Raw genomic sequence first — 25,626 nt, 5'->3', positions numbered from 1 at the left:
CATATTGTGTAATGAATATATAATTCATATTAGAAATGAATATTATAAGATGTTATAGGAATAGGCTCACATGACCATGGGGATTGGAAAATCTGAATTTTATAGGGCAGGCTACAATTTGGGAAGCCCAATGAAGTTTTTAATGAATTCCTCAAGAGAAGCAAGCTGGATGAATAGAGACAGGAATTCTTTCTGACTGCTGAAATCATCAATTCTCCCTTGCAGGCTTTCAACTGTTTGGATGAGATTTCTCTCATTGCTGAAGGCACTGTTCCTTTTTGATTGTAGATGTAATTAGCCATTGATGCAATGAACTCACTGATGATTTAAATCCTCACACTGACAATCAGGCTAGTGCTTGCTTGACCAAACAACTGTACATCATAACCTGGTGCCACATGAACTTAGCTATCATACTCTTCAGCCTGAACACGTAGTTCATATCGTTCATCAAGACTTTTAAACAAAATGTGTATCTTTTTTTTGAACAAAATGTGCTATTTTACTTAACAGGTAATTGAGGTAAAATAATAACAATAATATTTCCTTCAGGAGCCAAAGCAAACACATTTCAAACCACATGAATTTGATAATCTATGTGCATTTGATAATTCAAAGCAGGATGTTTCATAATTTGCATTTCATTTTTGTTTTTCCAACATACCTTTAAAGTTGGATAATCTCTCCTGAATTTCAGCAGCCTGAGGCAACTATCCAATTCACTAAGCTAAAATTTATTTACCTCAGAACAAGCGTCATAGATCCAGCTGAGTCAGCTTTCTGGGGATTTTGATTGTGCCGGTGCTATGCTCTGCTGTCTTAGATAATTAATAAGTGACTAAATGTCCCATTAACTGGAAGCATTAAAAGAGAGAGGGAGTCTGGTTGCCTACCTATTGTTCAAACACCTAGGAAGGATTTGGACTAAATCCGTGGCGCTCAAATAATGGTTCAAAGACCAATTCTAGGCTGACTATATCGGAATAACCTAGGCAGCTTTGAAAAATATAAATTTTAGGCCCTATCTTAAACACACTGATTTAGAATCTCTGTTGGAGACACTGAGAAAGCTGTATGTTTTTCAAAACTCCCCATATGAATCTGACAATCAGTGAGATTTGTATGGATCATAGCTTCTCAGATGGTAATATGTGCAATAATTATCTGGGGCTTTTATTAAAATGCATATTCTGACTCAGAAAGTCCAGATTGGGGACTAAGATCCTTCTGCATTTCTAAGAAGCTCACAAACGATGCTGTTGCTGATGCTGCTGGGTCATAGATCAGACTTTGAGAAGCAAGAGGCTAAGTTACTTTTCAGGTTCCTTCCAGTTATAACTATCTCTCAACCTAAAAGGCCTTGTAGAAATTGTACCACAACCTCATTCATAATCAGAACTTTCCATTGAAACTAATATGTATTTTTTCTAAGCATAGGCTTTTTCTTTTTGCAAAAGTATGTCAAACAATAACTGGATGTTGTCTTTCACTTGCAGCTCTGTCTTTGTTTCCCACATTTCAGCTTTCGACACAAAACTGAAAAAGCACCAGAAAGTTGATCTGCCCTAATTAATCATCCCTGGAGAAGGTTGGTTCTACTGTGTACTAAAGCAAACCTATCTTCAATGTGAATCAAAACAGGAAATACAGCCTGCCAAGCACCTGTAAAGAGATAACTGTCATCGTATGGGAATTTGAGCATATGGCACATTCACAATTGAAATGGGAGAAGATCAACTGCTATGATGTCTCAGAAGACATTTTAATAGAGTAAAAGGAGAGGAAGTTATCATGGCTTGTCATCTCTGCTTGCATACTAGACTAACATATAGTTATTCTGCATACTGATACAAAGAAAAAATGCAGATAGTTCTTTGAAAAGTCTCCCAAATCACATGATAAAAGAAAGTTGGTTTTTTTTTTTGTCAGTATTCCCAACTCTTCTATTATCAGTGTTTTAGAAATAACTGCTGTGAAAAAATTAGGTCTTGGACACCATTTGGCAAAGACAGTTTCTCTAGAAAGAAACATGCCTGCTAATGACATGTGTACTACGCCAGATGGGGACAATACAGATTTTCGATATTTTATCTATGCAGTAATATACACTGTCATTCTTGTGCCAGGTCTCATAGGGAACCTATTAGCCTTGTGGGTATTTTATGGCTACGTGAAAGAAACCAAACGAGCTGTGATATTCATGATAAACTTAGCCATTGCTGACTTACTACAAGTTCTCTCCTTGCCACTGAGGATCTTTTACTACTTGAATCACAATTGGCCATTTGGATCTGGCCTCTGCATGTTCTATTTCTACCTGAAGTATGTAAACATGTATGCAAGCATCTACTTCTTGGTCTGCATCAGTGTGAGGCGATTTTGTTTTCTCATGTACCCCTTTCGCTTCCATGACTGCAAACAAAAATACGACCTTTACATCAGTATTGCTGGTTGGCTGATCATTTGCCTTGCCTGTCTACTCTTTCCTCTTCTCAGAACCAGTGATGACAACCCGGCCAACAAAACCAAATGCTTTGTGGATCTTCCTACCAAAAATGTCAATCTGAATCAGTCAGTCGCCATGATAACTGTTGGTGAATTGATTGGGTTTGTTACTCCTCTTCTGATTGTCCTGTATTGTTCCTGGAAGACAGTTTTATCACTTCAAGATAAATATCCTCTGGCCCAAAACTTTGGAGAGAAAAAGAAAGCCCTGAAGATGATTCTAACCTGTGCAGGGGTATTCCTAATATGCTTTGCACCTTATCACTTCAGTTTTCCTTTAGATTTCCTGGTCAAATCCAATGAAATTAAAAGCTGCCTGGCCAGACGGGTGATTCTGATATTTCATTCTGTGGCCCTGTGTCTTGCTAGTTTGAATTCCTGCCTTGACCCAATCATATACTACTTCACCACTAATGAGTTCAGAAGACGACTTTCAAGACAAGATTTGCATGATAGCATTCAACTCCATTCAAAACCGTTTGTGAGCACCGATACCACTACCATGATGACTGAATTATGCTGAAAAAGAAAAAAAATCCCAAGTGCGGTCTGGCATACAAGTATATGAGAAGATATTTGAAATACCCTGAGCCTCAGAAAAGTACTCAAAGGAAATACAGCTTTTCAGTCAGACTCCATCTTAACTAATGAGGAATTCATATCTTCATAATAGAACCTGTTTGGAGTATTATGCTCCATCATCATTGATGTTGAGAGTATATGTAGTAAGTTTATTATCAAATCTGTAAAATTTTAGTACATCCTCTACACCTATGCTCTCAACTAGTCATTAGTTTTATCTGTGAACCTAAAGCATGGAAAGACTATTCACTTGGGGCTACCACAAACACTTGGTAGTGTTACAAAGAACATTGTATTCAAAGGCAATTTAGTTGTTTGTTTAGCTCAGTAATCACAGTTTATTTTCCAATGTTATATTTTGGTTGCATTCTAAAATGGACAATATTTTACTCTGTGGTAGCACAGTGTCATAAACATGGGATCATTTTTTAAAATTTCCATGTGTGCTAGTACTCCAGGGTTTGAAGATTCAAATAACTACTTCTTTCATTTCAATGTCAGTATGAAACATCATCTGTAACACTCATTCACAGAGTGAAAAACTGAATTCAGGCCTCTGGTTTGTTTAAACTAAGAACAACACATAAATTCATATAATATGATTTTCTATTACTCAATAAGCTGCCATGTTAAATCTATGCAGGACAGGTAGCTTTCCAAGACCATACAATGTGACATCAATGGCCCAGGAAACAACAGATAGGCGAGTTTCACAGCTCTGTCTCCCTTAAATTATTTCCAAACAGAATCTCTGGAGATGTGTGGAACTATCTAGTAGAGAGAATTTCCACTGGGCTTCTAGAGTGATAGTGAGCTACTCCTGACATCAGTCATTGCACTTTCTGAACCTGTGGATGGAGTAGCGCACTAATTAATCTATAGGCTCGGGCCAAAATGAAAAGATGAAACAGAGTTTCATAAACCTGCTCAAAATATCACTGCACTGTATTTCTTACTCTAAACTAGGTATCAACTGTCAAGCCATCCCTGCAAGCCAGAGCTGGAGCCAGGCATGTGAACCCTGGAGTCTGCAGTTATTTTTCTGATCCAGTCTTGCCCTAATCATACCATTCTGAAGCCTGCACAGCCTACCTCCCAGCAGCTGAAGAAATGAATTTTTGCACTTCTTAAAAAAAAGTGAGGAAGATTAATTTTGGCAGCTTAGGCACCTTCTACAATGCCTTACCTGTAACCTATATGTAAATATTATCACGCTGGAAACAGGCACAAGATATGAGTAGAAATTAAATACATAAGGTCATAAGTATTACAATATTTAAAACATGTTTTATCTAAGTGCTGTAACATTTTTTAAGGAAATGTTTTGTTTAATATCTGTGTGCTCTATAATGAAGACACATGCCATGGGGATGTAGAAACAAACCAAAAGCTCTAGAATATTTAGAAGAATTTTTTTAAGCATGCAATTGTGATCCTAATAAGTTTGGAGGAAAAATGAGTGAAGTTAAAATGAATTCTAATATTTAAGATTAAAGGAAACTTTTCTAAAATATTCTCTGGACAAGTGTTGGCTATGCTTTTATTTTGCTATTAAAATAATATCCTATTAGAAAGTTAACTTTGTGCTGCTAACAATAGTGTAACTATGTATCTCGTTATTCATTGTAAGGGACATATTATGATGTGTCAAAGCAGTGTTAAATTGAATTTTTTAAAAGGGAAACTATAAATGTATCTGGTTGGTTTGCCTTAAAATGATTTTTATTTGAATATGATTTAGCATTGCAATGGAATAGCAAGTAGTAATTTTGTGGAGTTGGGAACCAACTATGGGTACTTGTAATGGAAGAGTTTTGTTTATATTATATGTGTTTGCTATTTTCTGGATTAGCATGAAGAAACAGTTCTTACAATCTAGTTGGGAAACCAGTGATTTAATTTTATTAACATGTTAATTTCACTTTAAAAATATTTTTTGTTTTATAAAAGAGAGAGGGAACTATTGTTAGGAGATTACTGACTTTCTTAGAGCCTATTTGTTGAGCGACCCAGAAGCCTTAGCATCTCACTTATATCATTCAGGGATGGGATAAGTGTCCAGTTTTCTTCTGCTACTTACCAAGAGCCAGCCTTCTCCCAAGGCCTTCCCATCTAGGTTTTTATTCAGTGCTCTGATTTATTTTATCCACTCCTCCCCCACCATCAGTATTTTTGTTTTATACTGTATTCTCTTGTTCTCCTACTTGATGACCTGATAAAATAATTCTCACTAAGATGCTATTGACTAATATTAGCTTAATATCAATTTACCCAAGGATATCTGAATTCCATGATAATAGAAAACTAAGCCTTAACTCAAAGTTGGGATTTTCCATGGAGAACTTACAGGTACTGGAGCAAACTGGCAGGAAAGACATTTTTGAAGAAAGTGGGTCTTGTAACAATGCCTTTCAGATTAATGAGCACCTATTTCGCTTGCTATAAAAGGGATGCTAAAGGAATATATCATCTTGTTTTATGTTTTTTTGTGTTTTTTTGCTCTTTTTTCCTTCCAACTCCAGGCCTGATTTTCAGGGAAAAGTCTGAACTTAGGAAAGAACCACTGCTGCAAATGCTATCTGAACAGAAGCCTCATTTCTGAGCTTCTTCTATACTTGGGGAATTCTCTCTCCTGACCTCCCATTTATCACTGTGGGTTCCAATAAACTAGGTATAAAGAGTAAACATCCTCAACTGTTGTAATATACAATTTAAGATAAATCTTACATCTCCTATATAAAGTTGACTTTTGATTCTAAAATATGCATATTCTTATTCCAACAAGAGAGATTTTGATAGAGTAATTTTCAAGTTATTATTACTGTTATTACCATAATTCTTATTCTTCTTACACTCAAATGGTTTATATTTTCATTGTCATTCAGCTAAACAGTCATGAAAAGGAACCGTGTGCCATAAGAGCAACATACCAAGCCATCGTGGTCTGAAGGGGCTTATCAGTAAAACTCTTGTGCAACTCAATTTTGTGTCACTTTTAAAATTTTAATTTCTGTAAAATACTGTGAAAATGTTGCACTTGGAATTTATTTATGGCTATAATTTATAATATGCATTTTAATAATAAAGATGATCTCTGAAATTATATAGAAATTTTCTGCCTCTAGAAGTCATTGTTCCTCTTACTGTGCCTTTCAGCAAACTGAGAGTAGTGGGTTTTTTTCTGTTTCTATTATCACATACATGGTTAAACATTTCCCAGGGCTCTACTCTCCCTTTCTCTCCCTGGCCCAACTAAGATTATTCCTTACACTCAATTCTGGACCAAGTTTATATAAATGACTTAAAGCCCTGAATTTGCTATAGTATAGTCTGTGGAGAGAAAAGAAGATAAAGGAAGAACAGAGGGAATGTGTTCTTAATCTTAAAAAGTTAGTACCTGGCAGTCAGATTTTTCTTTCAGACTGACAGAAAAAATCCATCTGCCACTCTTCTTCCCCAAAGAGGTCTAATTAGAAATATGAAGTCGGGAAAATTGTCTTTGTCCCGCCCTTCATCCTAGTTCTTTTTCTTTCACTTTAGTCACTCCTTCCTCATTTCACTCTATATCCTTAGTGCTTTCAGAGGCCCAGGTTTCTTCTATATTAATCTAGTTATTAAGGATTTCATATTCTTAGCCTTTGGAGAAAGATTTCCCAAGAAATGGTAAAGGCTTTCCTAAGGAAGATTTTCTGATGCTTTAGCATATCTGAAGAAAATACTGGGATATAAATACAGGATCTACTCCATGCTTTAAATGCCCTCAAATCTTACAGGTGCCTCATCTATGCTTTCCTGAAGCTAGCCCAGAAGTAACTACACTACCATATTTTTTGGAGTGGAGGGAAAGTAAACAATCAAATAAGTTGATTGCTTTAATTTTCTTCTTCCTCAGTTACTAAAGGACTTAGTGGGTAGTAAATTTCTTAAACATCACAGATAATCTCCTAAGCAAAACTTCCTCAGCCTTAGCCACTTATTCAATGTTGTCAAGATCCTATTTTTTCTTCTATTGTTTTTTGAGTAAGGTCTCTTTATCTAACTCTTTATGGTACATATCTGATTCATCTATAAGGGCTTTTATTCAAGGACTTACGTTTGCTTATATTTGCCTCCTTGAAGCTCTTCAAAGGATAGAGCCATGGTTCCATGGGGAGGACTGTCATTAGCCCAGTTCTCCTGACCAAAGTATCATCTTTGTTTGCAGGAGTTTCAGAAGCAGAGCTGAGATCAAGACCTTGTCCCTTTGCTCCTTAAGTTTTATTCTGGCCCATAACGGAGAGACTTTTCAGTCTGCTTTAAATAATATTGAATACCTACAAGTTGTGTACAAACAGGTAGGGTCAATTCTTTTCTAAACATTAATCTAAGAAGAAAAAGCAAACAAAAAGAGTTTGAACAATGATGTCCAAATTATGGGCTTAGGAAATGGAAGCAAGAGGAAGTAGTCTTATTACAAATTCCCGACACCATTGTTAAGAAAATCTTGCAATGTTGGATTAAAATGGTCTGAAATCACATGGGTTCTTTATGTTGAACACAAGGAATAAAAGGTTAATAAAAAGTTCAAACATTTTGTACCTTTTCACTCAGGTGGATATACAGAAAGTTTATATCTATCTTACATTGATCAATTGATTGATGGATAGATGAAACATTTTCTTATGGAAAAGTTCAAACATACTCAAAAGGAAATTGATTGGTATAATGAAATTCATGTATCCATTGTTCAGCTTCAACCAATATCAATACAAACCCAATCCATTTTCCTCTATGCCTGTGTGTACTTCCACTATCCCAGATTATATTAAAGCACATTTCAGACATCATATTATTTTATGAGTAAATGACTTTCATAAGTTATAGTGGCATTTAAATGAACTTGTCATGTATGATTAAAAGGAGGTAAGGAATGAAAATCAACTTGAATTGTTTTGCAGTAATGACCCCAAACACTAAATATTTCCTTTTGATCAACCAGAACAAGTTCCAAAGCAGATGAAATTATTCATTAACATGACTGTTTCCCATTGACAGTCCTTCTTTTCACAGCAAAAGTGTGATGGGGAGTAATATTGATTTCAGTTGAAGAATTCCTTGTACTAAATGTATTATGACTCTCATGGGATATAGTTCAGGATATTTATCCACACTGATTGTAAAAATACCAATTATGGCGGACTGAATTTCCATATTTTAATCAATAGTATCCACTAAACAATACCCCTAAAGCATTATTAGAGACATCTTGGAAGATGGCCGACTAGCGCAGCTTGAGATTAGCTCTGCTCCATGGAAAAGTTAGAGAAGGGACAGGAGAGTGACTGAGGCAGCAATTTGGGAGTGCAGCTGACCTGGGAGAGCCTTCTGCACCACATGGGGAAGCCCTGGTTGCAAAGGCCAAGAAATGGAGAGGCAGAAAGCTGGAGTCTGGTGTGGAGGCATGGAGAAGCGGAACCCACCGGAGTGCACAGATGGGTATATGGGACTAGGAAGTAAGCCAGAACATGATCCTTGAGTGCACTGCTCTCACTGGAGCAGCCCCAGGATCATGACTCACCCCACACTCCACGCACTTAAACCCCCTCATCAGCTTCCATTCTCCATGCTCCAGGTGTCACCACCCCACCAGCCCCCAGTGCACATACCTGTTCCACACCCACACCCCAAGTGCAGCCCAAACCACCTATCTTACACCCTTCCAAAGCATTACCTCCTCCTCCCTCTTCCCTGCAGGCTGCTACCAGTGCATAAAGGTTGCAGGCACTAACCTCCATAGCTAGGCTACCCCTGCCCCCTGCCTATAGCGTTGCACAGCCTAACCCTGCCCTTCCTGAGCTCAGCACATCCATTTGCAGCACTCTCAGGCCGACGCATGCTCACGGGCCCCCAATAACATCATTCAACTCTGGGAACTGCATGTTACAACAATCCTAGAACTGTGCATGTGCATAGTCCTCAACCTCACTTCACAGCTCTGAGAAAGTGCCAACCTGCATAGCCAGATCACTTCTGCCACCAATCTATGAAGGTGTAGTACAGACCTGCTGCCACAGCTCTACACATGTGCACAAAAGGCTCCATGCCTTAGACCAGCACACACCAGTGTTATGTCACACAGACTGGTGTACCTACACAGCTACATACTCCTTGGCCACTGGGCACCCATGCTCACAAGCACCAGGTTAACATCCCCAACTTGCTCCCATACCTGCCCTGAAACAAATCACCATACTGAGTGCCCCAACCAACGCCTTGCTCCCTGCTTTACAAAAATCCTGCAAACACAAGGCCTTAGACTATTGGAATAAATCAACTCCCAAAGTAAATTAGTCAAGATATCTACATGGGATGAAGACAGTAGAAGATCACAAAGCATATCACAATGCAGACAGATATAACCCTGCTTAATGACCAAATTAAAACACTTGAAGAGACACAAACATTAGCACAACTAATCAAAATGTTCATACAACTCTATTTAATAAAACAAGAGGGATAGCAAATGACATAAAGGAGATCAAGAAGCCAGTAGAAGAGCACAAAGGAATTTGAAAGAATATATAGAAAAATAGTGAAAATCACAGAGATTAAAGACTCTGTTGGCCAGATAAAGAACATACTAGAGGCACACAACACAAGATTTGAAGAGAGAGAAGAAAGAATAAGTGATATATAGGACAAGATGATTGACGTCAAAGACTCAAAACAGCAAAGGAAAAAAAAGATGGAAAAATTGAATGGGAACTCAGGGAAATGATAGACAAAACAAAGTGTACAAATATAAGAATCATTGGTGTCCCAGAAGAAGAAGAGAGGAGTAAAGGACTAGGAAGAGTAGTTGATGATATAATGGGGGAAAACTTACCAACCCTCATAAAGGACATAAATATACAAGTCAAAGAAGACCAAAGAACTCCAAACAGAATAAATCCAAATAGGCTTTCCCCAAGGCACATACTAATCAGATGTTGAAGGGAAGCAGAAAATGCTGAAAGCAGCAAGAGAAAAGCAATCTACTGCATACAAGGGAAATCAAATAAGACTGAGTTCAGACTACTCAACTAGCACCCTGAAGGTGAGAAGGCAGTGGTGTGATATATTCAAGATTCTGAAAGAGAAAAACTTCTAGCCAAGAATTATGTACCAAGCCAAACTGTCCTTTAAAATTGAGGGAGAGATTAAAGCTTTCACAGACAAAGAAGACCTGAAAGAATCTGTCAACAAGAGACCAGCCCTACAAGAAATACTAAAAGGAGTTCTGCCAGTTGAAAAAAAAGACAGGAGAGGGAGGTCTGGAGGAAGACAGAATCAAAGAGTACCACTAAGAGTAATTTAAAGAATACAAAGAGAAAGAGGGAAAAGAATATTTAGATCTAGCAAATAAAAAATATATAAGATGGTGGAATCAAGAAATGCCTTTTCAGTAATAACTTTGAATGTTAACATACTAAACTTATCAATGACAAAATACAGATTTGCAGAATGGATTGAGAAACATAATCCAGCTATATGCTGCTTACAAGAGATCCAGCTTAGACACAGAATGCAAAAAGATTGAAACTGAAAGGATGGAAAAAGTTCTTCCACACAAAGTAGTAACCGAAAAAAAGCAGGAGTAGCTATACTAATATTGGACAAAATAGACTTTAAATGTAAAGACATCATAAGAGACAAAGAAGGACACTATATACTAATTAAAAGGTCAATTTATCAAGAAGATATAACAATCATAAACATTTATCTCCAAATCAAGGAGCTCCAAAGTACATGAGACAGACATTGGCAAAACAGAGGGGAGTGATAGATGTTTCAACAATAATAGTAGGAAACCTCAATACACCACTCTCCTCTATGGATAGAACAACCAGACAAAAGACCAACAAGAAAATAGAGGAGTCAATAACTTGATAAATGAATTAAACCTAACAGCCACATATAGGTCATTGAACCCCAAAGCACAAGGTTATTCATTCTTCTCTAGTGCTTATGGAACATTCTCCAAGATAGATCATATGTTGGGGACACAAAACAGGTGTTTATAAATTTAAAAATATTGAAATTATTAAAAGTAATTTCTCTGATCACAATGAGATGAAGCAAGATCCCAATAACCAGAAAAGAATGAGAACATTCACAAATATATAGAGATTAAATAAGACACTCTTAAACAACCAGTTGGTGAAGGAAAAAATTGCCAGAGAAATCAGCAGCTATCTGGAGATGAATGAAAATGAGAATACAACTTATCATAACTTATGGGATGTGGCAAAGGCTGTGCTGAGAGGGAAATATATTGCCTTAAAGGCCTATATTAAAAAACAAGAAAGAACAAAAGTCAAGGACTTAACAGCAAACCTGGAGGCACTTGAGAAAGAACAGCAAATAAACCCCAAAGCAAATAGAAGAAGAGAAGTAACAAAGATTAAAGCAGATAAAAATGAATGACAGAACAAAAGAACAATAGAAAGAATCAAGAAAATCAAAAGTTCATTCTTTGAGAAAATCAATAAAATTGATGGGCCAATAGCAAGACTGACAGAAAAAAGAGAAATGCAAATAGACAAAATCAGAAATGAGAAGGGGTATATTATAGCAGACCTTGAAGAAATAAAACAAATCATAAGGGGATACTATGAGCAACAATATGCCAACAAACTAGACAACTTGGATCAAATGAACAAATTTCTGGAGATGCAAAAATAAGCTACCCTGACTCAGGAAGAAAGAGAAGATCTCAACAATCCAATCACAAATAAAGAAATTCAATCAGTCATCAAAAATCTTCCTGTCAAGAAAAGCCCAGGGCCAGATGGCTTCACAGGAGAATTTTATCAAACATTCCAGAAAGAACTAACACCAATTCTACTCAAACTTTTCCAAAAAATTGAGGAAAAAAAGGGCTCTACCTAACTCATTTAATGAAACTATTATCATTTTAATACCAAAATTGGATAAAAATGCTTTAAGAAAGGAAAACTACAGGCTAACTTTCCTAATAAACATAGATGCAAAAATTCTCAATAAAATATTAGCAAATCAAATCCAACAATACATTAAAAGAATTATACACCATGACAAAATGGGGTTTATATCAGGAATGCAAGGATGGTTCAACACAAGAAAATCAATTAATGTAATACAGCACATGGAAGACTGTTTGACAGTTCCTTAGGAAGCTAAATATCAAGCTGCCCTATGACCCAGCAATAGCACTACTTGGTATATACCCAGAAGAGCTAAATGCAATGACACAAACAGACATTTGCATACCAATGTTCATAACAGCATTATTCACAATCACCAAAAGTTGGAAGCAAACCAAATAACCATCAACAGACAAGTAGATCAACAAAATGTGGTATGTACATACAATGGAATATTATACAGTAGTAAGACAAAATGATGTCCTGAAGCACATGACAAGATGTATGAGACTTGAGGACATAATGTTGACTGAAATTAGCCAGACACAAAAAGACAGATACTGTTTGATTCCACTTTTATGACCAGCATAAAGACATAATCAGAGACTTATAATACAGAATACAGGGGACTTAGAGATACATAGAAGCTAAAGATGGGTGAACTATTGGCTAATGAAGTTCAACTCCAATGTAAGGGAATAGATAGGAGTGAAGATGATTCTCTAGTGGGTCTAGAAGTAATATTACCATATTGAAGATGAACAAGATTGAAATGGGTTGTATAGACCTACATGTCCCACTGACTCACACTAGAAATATTAATGAGTTCTTATAAGAATTACTTCAAATATATGATTCTTGTATAAAAAGTGTTTGAGTCCAGGGTAAAAGGGGAAAACTGTTATTGCCTGCTATGAGCTATGTTCAAAAGGAAACCATCAGCACTACCCCAGCAACAGCAGAGGTAAGTAATGGGGTGAGGGACAAGAGTTAAGAGGAGATTTAGATCTCTTATTTGGTGAGGGTATGTTTATTGGTTTTTGTCTCTTGGGAAAAATTAAATTATCTAAAATTGAGAATGTTGATGGACTGTGAACTTTAGCCTCTCTACATGATACCGATGAATGCAGGTGGCTAAACAATGAACTGATGGAGAAGTAGAATGGCAAACAATGGTGTATACTTATGAACGAAGGCTGTGCTGCTACAAAAAGGAACAAAGTCATTAGGCATGCAACAATGTGAATGAACATGTGGGACATTTGGTGAGACAAAATAATCCAGAAGCAAAAAAAAAAAAAAAACAGCAGCGTTATGGTCACTTTTAGAAAGTGGTTTTAAGAAAACAGTGTCCTGGATTGTAAGAATTTAGAGCAGACACATTAAGTCTGGAGTGGTGATTGTTATTTCTGGATTTTGAAAGGCTGTTTTATATATATAACTTGATATTTAGAGACGTGAATGAAGCTGAACAGGTTGGGGTTAAAACAATTCAGAACATAGAAGTTGGAAAGACGGTGTCTATATTTTAGAACCACACATACTCTTTGAGATCAATGGAAGAAAGGTTTATCTGACCTGGAACTGACATTTTCTGTAGTGCATAATCTTATTCAACCTATCTGTTTAACTCATTTGAACAATTGAAAACAGAAAGCACAGAATGAGAAAGAGGTCCTTTAATCCTATATAGATTATTGTAATGCCTGGAAACATCCTAGAGCATATTAACCAGATAATAAAAAAGTACTGGTAATGTCTCCTGAGGGAGTGAAGAAAGGCTGTGTAAGTATTAAACTTTACTATCAATGAGTCACCTTATACTATGTCAAACTTTAGGGACACCCAAATCAGTAGGCAATGCCCTCTATCATGAGGCTTACTCTTGTGAAGCTGAGGTAGGTAACATAGAAGCTTAGACTACCTATACACATTCCTAAGAGTTACTTCTGGAGGACCTCTGTTGTTGCTCAGATGTGGCCTCAGTCTCTCTAAGTGCAACTCTGCAAGTTGAATTATTGCCCTCCCCACTATGTGGGATATGATATCCAGGGGTGAAAGTCTCCTTGACAATGTGGAAGAGGACTCCAAGGGATGAATCCAGATCTGGCACCATGGGGTCAATAATCCCATCCTGACCAAATGGGGGAAATGAAGTGCAATTAGTAAAGTATCAATGGCAGAGAGAGCTCAAATAGCATTGAGAGCCTGCTCTGGAGGCTCCTCTTACACAAGCTTCAGGTAGACCTTGCTACTTATCATAATCTGCCAACCCCCAACCAGAACCATTCCAGCCAATCCTAAAGAACACCTAGGGCAGTTTATAAGATTCCACAAGTGTTCCAGGCACTAGGGTAACTTTCCAGAAAACTACAACCTCCAGATGTGTCTCTGGTCCAGATAAGCCCTGAAACCTAGCCCAGCCTCTCCAGAACATCAGAAAGCTCCATATTCCCACCCCATATTAGTGACAGACCCTTGCAATACCAAAAATTTAGAATTGCCATAGCCCAAACAACCCCAATGTGAGATATGGAAAGATCAAAGGTGATCGTGGAATTATACATAAAAGATAGGACTTAACAAATGAATATGAATGATGAATAATTAAATTGATGTCTCCTTTAGTCTCCAGTATTTTAGAGCAGCTAGAAGTAAAAACCTAAAATTGTGAAATTGTAAGCCATATCAAAGTCTGAAATATGTTCTACAGCTAATTTTGGTGCTATGTTTGGAAATTTATAGCTTTTTTGTATATATATTATTGTTCCCCAAAAAAGAAGAAAAAAAGACAACTGTGATGACAAAAAAATATTAAAGCCCTCTAGCCTCCTGTATTCTGGAGCAGCTAGAAGGAAAAATACGAGAGGATCGTATGGTAGCCAATGACAAACTCTGGGATCTATCCTGTAACCATTTTTTGAAGAGTGCTTTGAAAACTATTCTTTTTTATTTTTTTGCTTTGTGTATATGTTATACTATACAATAAAAAAGTTTTAAAAAAAGCATTATTAGAGTGCATCTATGTAAATGTGCGGTCTACAATTTTTCTGAAGTCTAGACCATACTTAAGGGAATTCTATGAACACCGCATATAGTTTAGTGGGAGGACTTCTCAAACTTTCCCTCCAGTGTTTCTCATTTTCTTCCTGTAAATCTATTGTGACAAGATATATTAATTAGACTATGTATTAGGCTGTGATTAATAAAGCTATAGTTTAGACTACATAGAAATATATTTATCTTTAATGTTATATCTGGGCCAGTATGGTGGCTTTACTTTGCAAAGTGTTAGGCTTTTAGACTTCTGTCCTGAAACTCCAACATCTCTTGGGAGTTTCCCTAATCTGAGTTTTCCAAGGTATCTCATCACATTTAAATACAACTGGTAAATTTGGAAAAATGGGAAAGAGGAGGCATATTTCTTCCTTTTAAAATGATGACTAGAAGTTGTAAATGTCCTTTCTGCTTATAGCCCACTGGAAATCAATTACATGGCCCTGCCAAGCAGCAAGCAAGCCAGGCTACAAAATGTTAGTCATTATTCTGATCACAAGCTCAGTTAATTACATTTTTTATGAAAATACTAGAAAATATATATGAAGTAAAAACTTGTATTGGCTTGTTCTGAGGAATTACAATGGCTTGAAAAAGGGCTTTGCAGTATCCGTTTCCTCTGTCTATAATGTTCATCCTATAGCCAGCTTTTCTTTTCTTTCTGTTCCTAAAGTCTTTCAGTTCTTAAAATTGACAACTTTACCTAAATAGCTCCCACCACTATACGTATCAGTTCATTTCTAATTAGTACCTTGACTTTTCCTGCATAGTTCCTTATCATTACTTGTAATTATCCTATTTATTTGTTGTTTATGTCTGCCCCACTCAAATATGATATAGACTTTTCTGTCTGAAATGCCTACCCCACTACCTATAGCATAATAAACATTAAAAAACTCTATGTTGAAAGAAGAAATAGACCATAAGTATAAACGAATTGAACTCTGGATGAACTTCTGCCATCCAGAATTCTGCTCTCTGGAATGCTATGTCAATTGAAAGTCAGTGTCTTACACAATAAAATTCAAATTTATGGTATTCACCTAAGGACCTTACAAGATTTTCAGGTACCATCAACATCATTTGAGAAGAAATGTTTAACATAGTTTTTGTGTTATATTCACTTCCTTGTGTTGGAAACCAAGATATCACTATATTGTCACTCCCCAATCAAATAGGACATTGAATAGCTAGAAAATCCCCCATTAACTTGTCTGTGAAAGCTAGTAGAAAGTTTGTTTTAGAGTGCATTCTTTCTTAGATAAATTTTAATGAAGGGAGTAAAAATAAAAGAACTAGGTGATTTGATCGTAGCCATTCCAAGTAAATTAGTCAAGTCAATGGGTGAGAAAAGCAAAATAAATAATAAAACCAGTAGTTTATGAATCCAAATTTGGCTTCCAATGATGGGCACAGCTTTGGATGAAAATATTAGTCTTTTAAAAAAGGATTACAACTACACTTTTGCATACTTTGAAAACTTAATATTCCCTCAGTGAAATTGAGCTCTTTTTCTTGGTTTTACACAGTTAGATTTGGTTATATTTCAAGCCTGTCAATGAATAGTTTCATTAAAGCCCACATCTGAGCCAAAAAGCATTCTGGGGAAACAGGCCAGGAAGAGCATGGGGATATCATGATTGTACCTACCAGTATTGAACAGAAACCCAAAGAGAAAGAGAGAATGGGCTTCCTTAAAGGTATTGCCCAGGAAGGAATTCACCTGTTCCCTGCCAATCCATCAGGCCTGGTTTTTGCTCCCATGGGATCCAACAGGAGGCACCTAAAAACTATTAACACAATCCAATCAATAGTGGACTTAAGGTAGGAATCAAGGAATATTCTAGTTCTTCCTTTACCAGGAATATTTTCAACTCCCTACTTCTGTATGGGTACAAAGTATGACAAACTTTTCCTCTTTCCCTCATCAACATAAACCCTCTTTGTGTTCATGATTTGAGACCCAAATCTGACTTGATACAGGCATTTTTGTCACTACTCTGCCACTGCCAAGTTCAGACCATGAGTTGAATAACACAACTTTTTTTTTACCAACAAATGATCTAAATATAGCTTACTCCAAAGCAGTAGCTTATACGCAATAGCCTTTGTAATGCAATTTGGATTTTACTCAATAGTGTGATACAATAGTTTACACCTAAAGAGAAGTCTGTGGGAATCAAAATATAGTCAAAACAGAATGAGACCCAGGCATAAGTCCATGTGCCTTCCCAGCTGATAGAGGTTTTCCAGATTCATCTGCCTTCCTTGAGTCAAGGTACCTTAATTTGGATATTTTGTAGTGTTAGAACTGTAAATTTGGAATTTAATAAATTCCCTTTTTAAAAGTCATTCCTTTTCTGGTATAGTATATTGCATTCTGGCAACTTTACTAAATTAAAGCACTATCAGATACAATTTGACTTTCCACAAATCTCTCTGGATAACTCCATCTCCAATCCTGGCTTTTCCTGACATGGCTGACTGGTTCCATGTTTGCTTAAAGTGTTGCATGGCACTAGCTTCTGGGCCCTCATTTTCCAAAAGCTCAGAATTTTCTGAACTGTCAGATTTTTGTTCCATTGTACATAATAATTCAGTTCTCAGTTTATCCCTTTCCTGTCATATTTTACTATAAGTTGCAAGAAGAAACCAGGCTGCATTTTCCACATTTAGTTTGGAAACTTCCTAAGCTAAATATTGAAACTCATGGCCTTCAAATTCTACCTTCCATCCAGCATCAGGACTCAATTTTGCCAAATGCTCTGTCACTTTTAAAGAAGGGTAGCCTTTCTTCCAGTTTTCATTGCTACATTCATAATTTCTTCCTAAGACTTTGTTGGAAGAACCTTTAGCAAGACATGATTTCGAAGGTCAGAAAACTTCCTATGAAGAATAAAATATGAGGGAATGAACTAAGGTAGTATTATGCCAAGTACATTTAAAAAAGACCAAACTTTATATCTACTATCACCATTATTTAACTTATACAACGATTTTTAATTTCACAACCTCATTCAAGAAAGGACCTAATCGCAGAATGAAAGAAGATTGTTTAAATGGAATTCATCTAATCGTGTGAAAAACTTACTAGTGTGTTATATTATCCCAATTTCTGTGAAAATTTGATTGTGGATGGGTTTTTGGGTACCACTGTTGCACAAGTCTAAAAGAAGTGAGTCCATTTTCAGGTTTCACGAAGAGTGGTGGTGAAAATCATGGTTGACTATTACCTCCTGAAAATTATTATGAGCCCAGAATCTAGGATCAATGCCTAAAAGTGATTTGCTTTTCAAGGTGATTTCAGCACAATTTGAAAAAATATGCTGTATAGACAAAACAGCAATGACTTTGCTGTGGGAAAAAATTAAGTTTCAGTCTTATATCTGACTCTTATTAACTCTCATCTTCAGAACACTCGTCCATCAATTGAGAATAATAATTCTCTTTTAAGACATTTTGGAGATAGAAGGGCAAACTTCTGTGAGATACCTGGCATTTAAATGTTATTTACCTTCCTTGTGAGCAATAGAGATATTCACAAGCATTAAAACGTCTTAGTCTTAGCTCCTTTAACATGAGCATTCTGTTTCTTCTTTCCTTCCTTCCCTCTGTTCTCCTTCTCTCATTCTTTCCTGCTTCCCTTTCTTCTTTGTTCCTTTCTTCCTTCCTTCCTATCATTTTTCTCTTTCTACTCCCTCCACCTTCTCCCCCCAGCCAGATCCCAGTTAATTATTTGAGGAAAAATGTATGTAATTAGGTAACATGGTCTGAAGATGAAGAGAAAGATTCTGCAAAGATACAGAATAATTTAAGACCTGTCAAAATTATTATGATTATTGGCTCTGTTTCCAGCTAAATTGATTAATAAATGCTTATATGAATAAAAACTTTTTCCTTGCCTAACTAACTCACCTGCAGTGTTTTGTCTCTCTAGAAATCTCAAGGAAACCTTCCAATGAGTATTCAATTTAAACATTATTTTCCCAAATGTTCTGACCTCAGGAATAAACCCAAAACTCCCCCAACTCATACTCAGTCTTTGTAATATGCATATTTTCTTAAGTTGTTTGGAAGATGACCAATTCTTGAGGCACTAGGGTGTCAAAGGCAGAAAAAGTTTATTCCTATGTGCATAGCAGGAGATCAGATGGCCTATCAGCCCCAAAATCTGTCTTTCTGAACTGCAATAATTCTAGTAGTTTAATACCATTAAAAGGTGGACACATTTTAGGATGAGCACAATAGCCCCAGATGATGGAATTAGAGGTGAGTTAATAGTTTTATAGCATTAAAAGGTGGACAGGTTTTAGAATAATGAGCACAATAGCACCAGATGATGTGATTAGTCACAGGATGTATGTAAGAAAATGGCAGACTTAATATGATGATGGGAGTGACTTTTAGTATTATAATGAGGTATAAGTGACTTATAGTTTAAAATAGAATCTACTGTGCTTGTTAGGAGGGTGCATTTTGGTTAGATCTGGTTTTTGGTATCAGGATAACTTTGGAGTTGGGATAGGTTAGTTCTGGGCTGATTCAAGACCCTTCATTAATAGACATTAGGGGCTGTCTTTAGTGGTTTCAAGACTCTAAATTCAAAAAACTGGATAAATGGGTACAAGTGAAGGTTAGCCACAAGGTTTTCACAATCACAAGGGCACAAGATAAAGGCTACACAATCATTATTATAGATCAAAATGGCTGGATTACAATTCAAAGATTTTTGGTATTTCCCTCTGTCTACTCTAATATACTAGAAAGTGAAAAGGAATATCTATATAATTATTCCATAATCATAATCATTCCTTAAATCTTAATTTCTCAGTTACGGTGAAAAGACATCCTTATACTTGCATTATTAACTATAGTCCATCATCTACAATAGGGTTCACTTTGTCGTAAAGCCTTATGTTTTATCTTTTAATTTTTTTCTAACAATGTGTATACTCTCTTTTAACCACATTCATCTCTATAATTCAGTGCTATTGATTATAGTCACAATAATGGGGTACCTCACCACTATTCATTTCTGAACGTTTATCATCAACATAAATACAAATTCTCTTTACGTTAAGCATCAACTCCCCATTCTCTACTCAAATCTATGTCCTGGTAACCTATATTCCAGGTTCTAACTCTATTAGTTTGCTTATTGTAGTTAGTTCATATCAGTGAGATTATACAATACGTGTCCTTTTTGGTCTGGATTATTTCACTCAATATAATGTCTTCAAGACTAACACATACTGTTGCATGTATTGGGACTTCATTCTTTTTATGTTTGAATAATATTCCATTGTATGTTTATGTCACAGTTTGTTTATCTATTCATTAGTTGATGGACAATTTGGATTGCTTCCATTTTTTGGCAATTGGGAATAATGCTGTTATGAACACGGTTGTGAAAATGTCTGTTCAAGGAAAGAAAACTTTTTTCTGGAGGTTAAACAATTGCATATAAAAGGGCAATCTTAAAAGTAGTATGGCATATTCAGGATGAGAAATAGGTGCTGAACACATGGAAAAACTTTAACAGTTAAAGATGGACTACTCTAAAGGTCCAGTATTATTTGGACAAAGCATCATATGTGTCTGAAAACACAGCCCATTTTCAGTAAACTTTAGTCAAAAAGGAGACACTCATCATCAGAATTAGCTCATCAAAATAATCAGATGAACATATATCAGCAAAACATTAAAGCCATACTAAGAAACAGAAAAATATTGCTCAGTTAAGGGAAAATGTAAAATATCAGGAGGGAAACAGACCAAGGAACAACTATTCATAAAAGTTTAAACAAATCTAAATCAATTCAAGGAAACAAAGGAAAATATGCCTAGAAATAAACTAATGGTGATATAAAGATATAAAGGTTCTTAAGAAGACAATATGTGGGCAAAAATAAAAATTAGAAACATAAGATAAATTATTGGGCTGAAGTGCACAATGCTGGAGATTAAATATGTGCTAGAGTCTTGCAACCGCTGATGTGAACAGACAGGGGAAAGAATCAATGAACTAGAATGTGAGACAGTCTAAATCATACATTCAGAAAAACAGATAGAGAAAAGAATAGAAAAAGTTGAGCACTGTCTCAAGGACTTGAGTGACCAGAGAAGGCATCCTAATTTATGCATCTTAGGCGTCCCAGAATGAGAAATGAATGGAAAAGAGGCAGAAAGAATATGTGAGGAAGTAATGGTTAAACATGTCCCAAATCTTATGGAGGACATAAATATACATGTCCCAGAAGTGTAACATACAACAGCATAATCCCTAGTACTCCTATTTTAAGATACATATGTTCTAGTTTACTAGCTACTGGAATGCAACACACCAGAGACAGATTGGCTTTTAATAAAAGGGGATTTATTTCATTAGTTCTTCAGAGGAAAGGCAGCTAACTTTCAACTGAGGTTTTTTCTTATGTGGGAAGGCACTGGGTGGTCTCTGCTGCCCTTCCTTCCAGGCCTCTGGTTCCAACAACTTCCCAAGGGTAATTTCTTTCTGAACCTCCAAAGGCCTGGGCTGAGATGTGAGTGCTGAGATAAGGTATACTGAGCTGCTTGGGCTGTGCTACTTTGAACACTCTCATTTAAGCACCAGCCAATTATATAAAACATCATTCAGTACAGCAGGCATGCCTCTTCGCTGACTGCAGATGTAATGAACAATAGATGAGGTTCATGTATCATTGGCTCATGTCCGCAGCAACAGAACTAGGCACCTTCACCTGGCCAAGTTGACAACTGAATCTAACAACCACATGTCCACCATTTGTCAACTTGGCAGCTATATGCATCACCTTAAACAATATTAAGGTGTAAAAAATTCTCTTCTAGCTGTGGACCTATGAATCTCAAAACAAGTTATCTGGTGCCAATATGCAAAGGAGGACAGTCATAGGATTCATAGGGAGAAATTGGAAGTAAACCCTGCAGGGAAAACACAATTGGATTTCAAAATCTGAAAGTCATTTATCCTTCAACTTAGAAAGTGGCAGTCCCACCCTTTCCAAGGGCCTATGAAGTGGCCCTACTCTTTCCAAATCAATCTTGTTACCAGGAGTGGTTCTTAAGAAACAGAATCTTAAAAATGTTTTTTATCTACTCTGACTGGACTCAAAGGCACTAAGGACTCTGATTCCCATAATCAGAATGACACTCCCAATCCACGCAGTGAGTTGGCAAAAGAGATAGTCAAAATACCACCATTCGATTTTCCTAATTCTTCATTTGTACAAAGCCAGGCTCTGGGGGATAATGTTTGTGACACTATTACGGAGTTTTTGGAAATAAGAAGTATAGAGATGTTGGCTTGTTGTTGTTAGATACACTGGATACATTAAGAAATGAAAAGGACAGGCTTAAGCCTTCAAATGAGAAGCTTAAGAACCATCGAACAGAGTAGATGTTTCTGTGAGTATCCTGAAGGAAAATCTTACTTTCTGTAGCCATAGATATGACATCTGTGAAAATCAAACTCAGAATCTTACTGTTGGAGTAGCAACTTTACAATGTAAACTGAAATCTCGATGTTACATGGTGTCTGCCATTAAAGTGAGGACATCGATTGTAAAGGAGTGGGTCCATGAAAAATGGGATGGTGACACATGGATTGATAATGATGTTGAGGGTGAGGTTGAAACCCTAGGTCATGCTGAATCTTCTCTAGATAACCCTATAATAGTCATCCCTGAGGACAAAATTGCCCCACCTCCAGCTTGCCTTGAGGAGTTGGCCACCCAACCTCCTCCTGAAGGGATTATCCCTAGAATGATTAATCCTGTTTCACCAGATGAAACTGCAAATGAAGGCCCTGAAACAAATGGCTTGGAAGATATTTCTAATTCTTTTCATGACCTGCCCCCATCACCACTCATTTCTTCCAGACCTATAACTAGACTAAAGTCCCAGCAGACCCCTAAAGGTGAGGTACAAAGTATCACCCATGAGGAGGTACATTATGCTCCAAAAGAACTGTGTGAGTTTTCCAATTTATATACACAGAAATCAGGGGAATATGTGTGGCAATGGATTTTAAGGGTGTGGGATAATGGTGGGAGGAATATAAGGCTGGATCAGGCTGAATTTGTTGATATGGGCCCACTAAGCAGAGATTCTGCATTCAATGTTATAGCTTGAGCAGTTAGAAAAGGTGTTAACAGTTTGTTTGGATGGTTGGCTGAAACATGGATCAAAACGTGGCTGACATTACCCAAGGTTGAAATGCCAGAACAGCCCTGGTATAATGCAGATGAGGGAATCCAGAGGCTTAGAAAGATTGGAATGTTAGAGTGGATTTATCATGCAAAGCCTGCTCTTACACCCCAGGAATGTCCAGATGATGCACCTTTTACCAGAACAGTGAGTAATTAATTTGTGAGACTAGCACCATCATCCCCAAAGAGCTCTGTAGTTGCACTTCTCTGTAGGCCAGATATTACTGTAAGAACTGCTGTCACTGAGCTGGAATCCTTAAGCACAATGAGGATGATGGGATCCTGAGTTGGCAGAAGTCAGGTGGCAGCACTTATTCACCAAAGACAGGGTAGATGTGGTTATTATAATAGACAGCAAACTCAAAGCAGAAGTCAAAATTATATAACTTGCAGAGATTTGTGGCATTGGCTAGTAAATCATGGGGTACCTAGAAATACAGTAGAAGGGAAGTCTACTAAATTCTTGTTTGAGCTGTATAAACAAAAGCATTCTAGGTCAAATGAACAGAAGTCTAACCTGAATTACAAAAACACAGAGTCATGACCCCTTAATCAATATCCAGACTTGAAACAGTTTACAGACCCAGAGCCCCTTTGGGCCAGGTCCTTTTGGGGGAGTACCCTGTTACAATGCTACAAATTTATACTGTTAATCTTCCTCCAAGCCTTCCCTAACGAGACCAATGGCCTTTTACCAGGGTAACTGTACATTGGGGAAAAGGAAATGATCAGATATTTTGGGGATTATTAGATAGGTTCAGAAGTGACATTAATTCCAATGGAACAAAAACATCACTCTGGTCCACCAGTTAGAGTGGGGGTTTATGGAGGCCAGGTGATCAATGGAGTTTTAGCTCAGGTCTGTCTCACAGTGGGTCCAGTGGGTCCCTGGACCCATTCTGTAGTTATTTCTCCAGTTCAAGAATGTATAATTGTTATAGACATACTGAGTAAGTGGCAGAATTCCCACATTGGTTCTCTAACTTGTGCAGTGAGGGTTATTATGGTAGGAAAGGCCAAGTGGAACCCATGAGAACTGCCCCTACTGGGCAAAATAGTAAATCAGAAGCAAAACTGGATTCGTGGAGGGATTGCAGAGATTACTGACACTCTTAAGGACTTGAAGGATGCAGGGGTGGTGATTCCCACCACATCCCCATTCAACTCTCCTATTTGGCTTCTGCAGAAAACAGATAGGTCTTGGAGGAGACGGTGGATTATTGTAAGTTCAAGCAGCTGGTAACTCCAATTGCAGCTGCTGTTCCAGATGTGGTATCATTGCTTGAGCAAATAAATACATCCCCTGGTACCTGTTATGCAGCTATTGATCTGGCAAATGCTTTTTTCTCAATAGCTATTAGTAAGGACTACCAAAACAGTTTGCTTTCAGCTGGCAAGGTCAGCAATATACTTTCACTGTCCTACCTCAGGGATACATCAACTCTCCAGTCCTATGTCATAATCTTGTCTGCAGAAATCTTGATCATTTCTCCCTCCCACAAGACATCACACTGGTCCATTATATTGATGATATCATGTCGATTGGACCTGGTGAGTAAGAAGTAGCAACTACTCTAGACTTACTGGTAAGGCATTTGGATGTCAGAGTATGGGAGATAAATCCAACAAAAATACAGTGGTCTTCCACATCAGTGAAATTTCTAGGTGTCCAGTGGTATGGGGCATGTCGAGGTATCCCTTCTAAAGTGAAGGAGAAGTTGCTGCATCTGGCCCCTCCTATGACCAAAAAAGAGGCACAATGTCTAGTTGGTCTTTTTGGATTTTGGTGAAAACATATTCCTCATTTGGGTGTGTTACTCCAGCACATTTATTGAGTGACCAGAAAAGCTGCTAATTTTGAGTGGAGACCTGAACAACAGGAGGCTCTGCAACAGGTCCAGGCAGCTGCACAAGCTACTCTGCAAATTGGGCCGTATGATCCAGCAGATCCAATGGTGCTAGAAGTGTCAGTGGCAAGTAGAGATGCTGTCTGGAGCCTTTGACAGGCTCCTATAGGAGAATCACAATGCAGACCCTTAGGATTTTGGAGCAAACCCTTATCATCTGCTTCAGATAACTATTCTCCTTTTGAGAAACAGCTTTTGGCCTGCTACTGGGCCTTAGTAGAGACTGAATGCTTAACCATGGGCTGCCAAGTTACCATGAGATCCTAGTTGCCTACCATGAGCTGGGTGTTGTCTGACCCACCAAGCCATAAAGTTGGGCATGTGCAGCAGCACTCTATTGTAAAATGGAAATGGTATATACGAGATAGGGGTGGAGCAGGTTCTGAAGGCACAAGTAAGTTACATGAAGAAGTGGCCCAAATG

The 25,626-nt window shown here is 37.2% G+C and overlaps 1 protein-coding gene across 3 annotated transcripts in view; it reads left to right on the top strand.

The window, feature by feature from the left end:
* The window catches only part of GPR174 (G protein-coupled receptor 174), a 65,107-nt gene extending 58,485 nt beyond the window's left edge, over positions 1 to 6,622 (top strand). For all 3 annotated transcript variants that reach the window (XM_077146415.1, XM_077146417.1, XM_077146416.1), the window contains one exon: positions 1,497 to 6,622. In XM_077146415.1, coding sequence (XP_077002530.1) covers positions 2,030 to 3,028 — 999 coding nt within the window. In that variant the 5' untranslated portion in view covers positions 1,497 to 2,029 and the 3' untranslated portion in view covers positions 3,029 to 6,622. The remainder of the gene's footprint in view (positions 1 to 1,496) is intronic.
* The last annotated feature ends 19,004 nt before the right edge of the window (positions 6,623 to 25,626 follow it).

This window comes from Tamandua tetradactyla, chromosome X, assembly GCF_023851605.1.
Source record: "Tamandua tetradactyla isolate mTamTet1 chromosome X, mTamTet1.pri, whole genome shotgun sequence".
NCBI lineage: Eukaryota > Metazoa > Chordata > Mammalia > Pilosa > Myrmecophagidae > Tamandua > Tamandua tetradactyla.
Note: the sequence above shows the minus strand (reverse complement) of the source record. Positions and strands in the feature narration are given on the sequence as shown.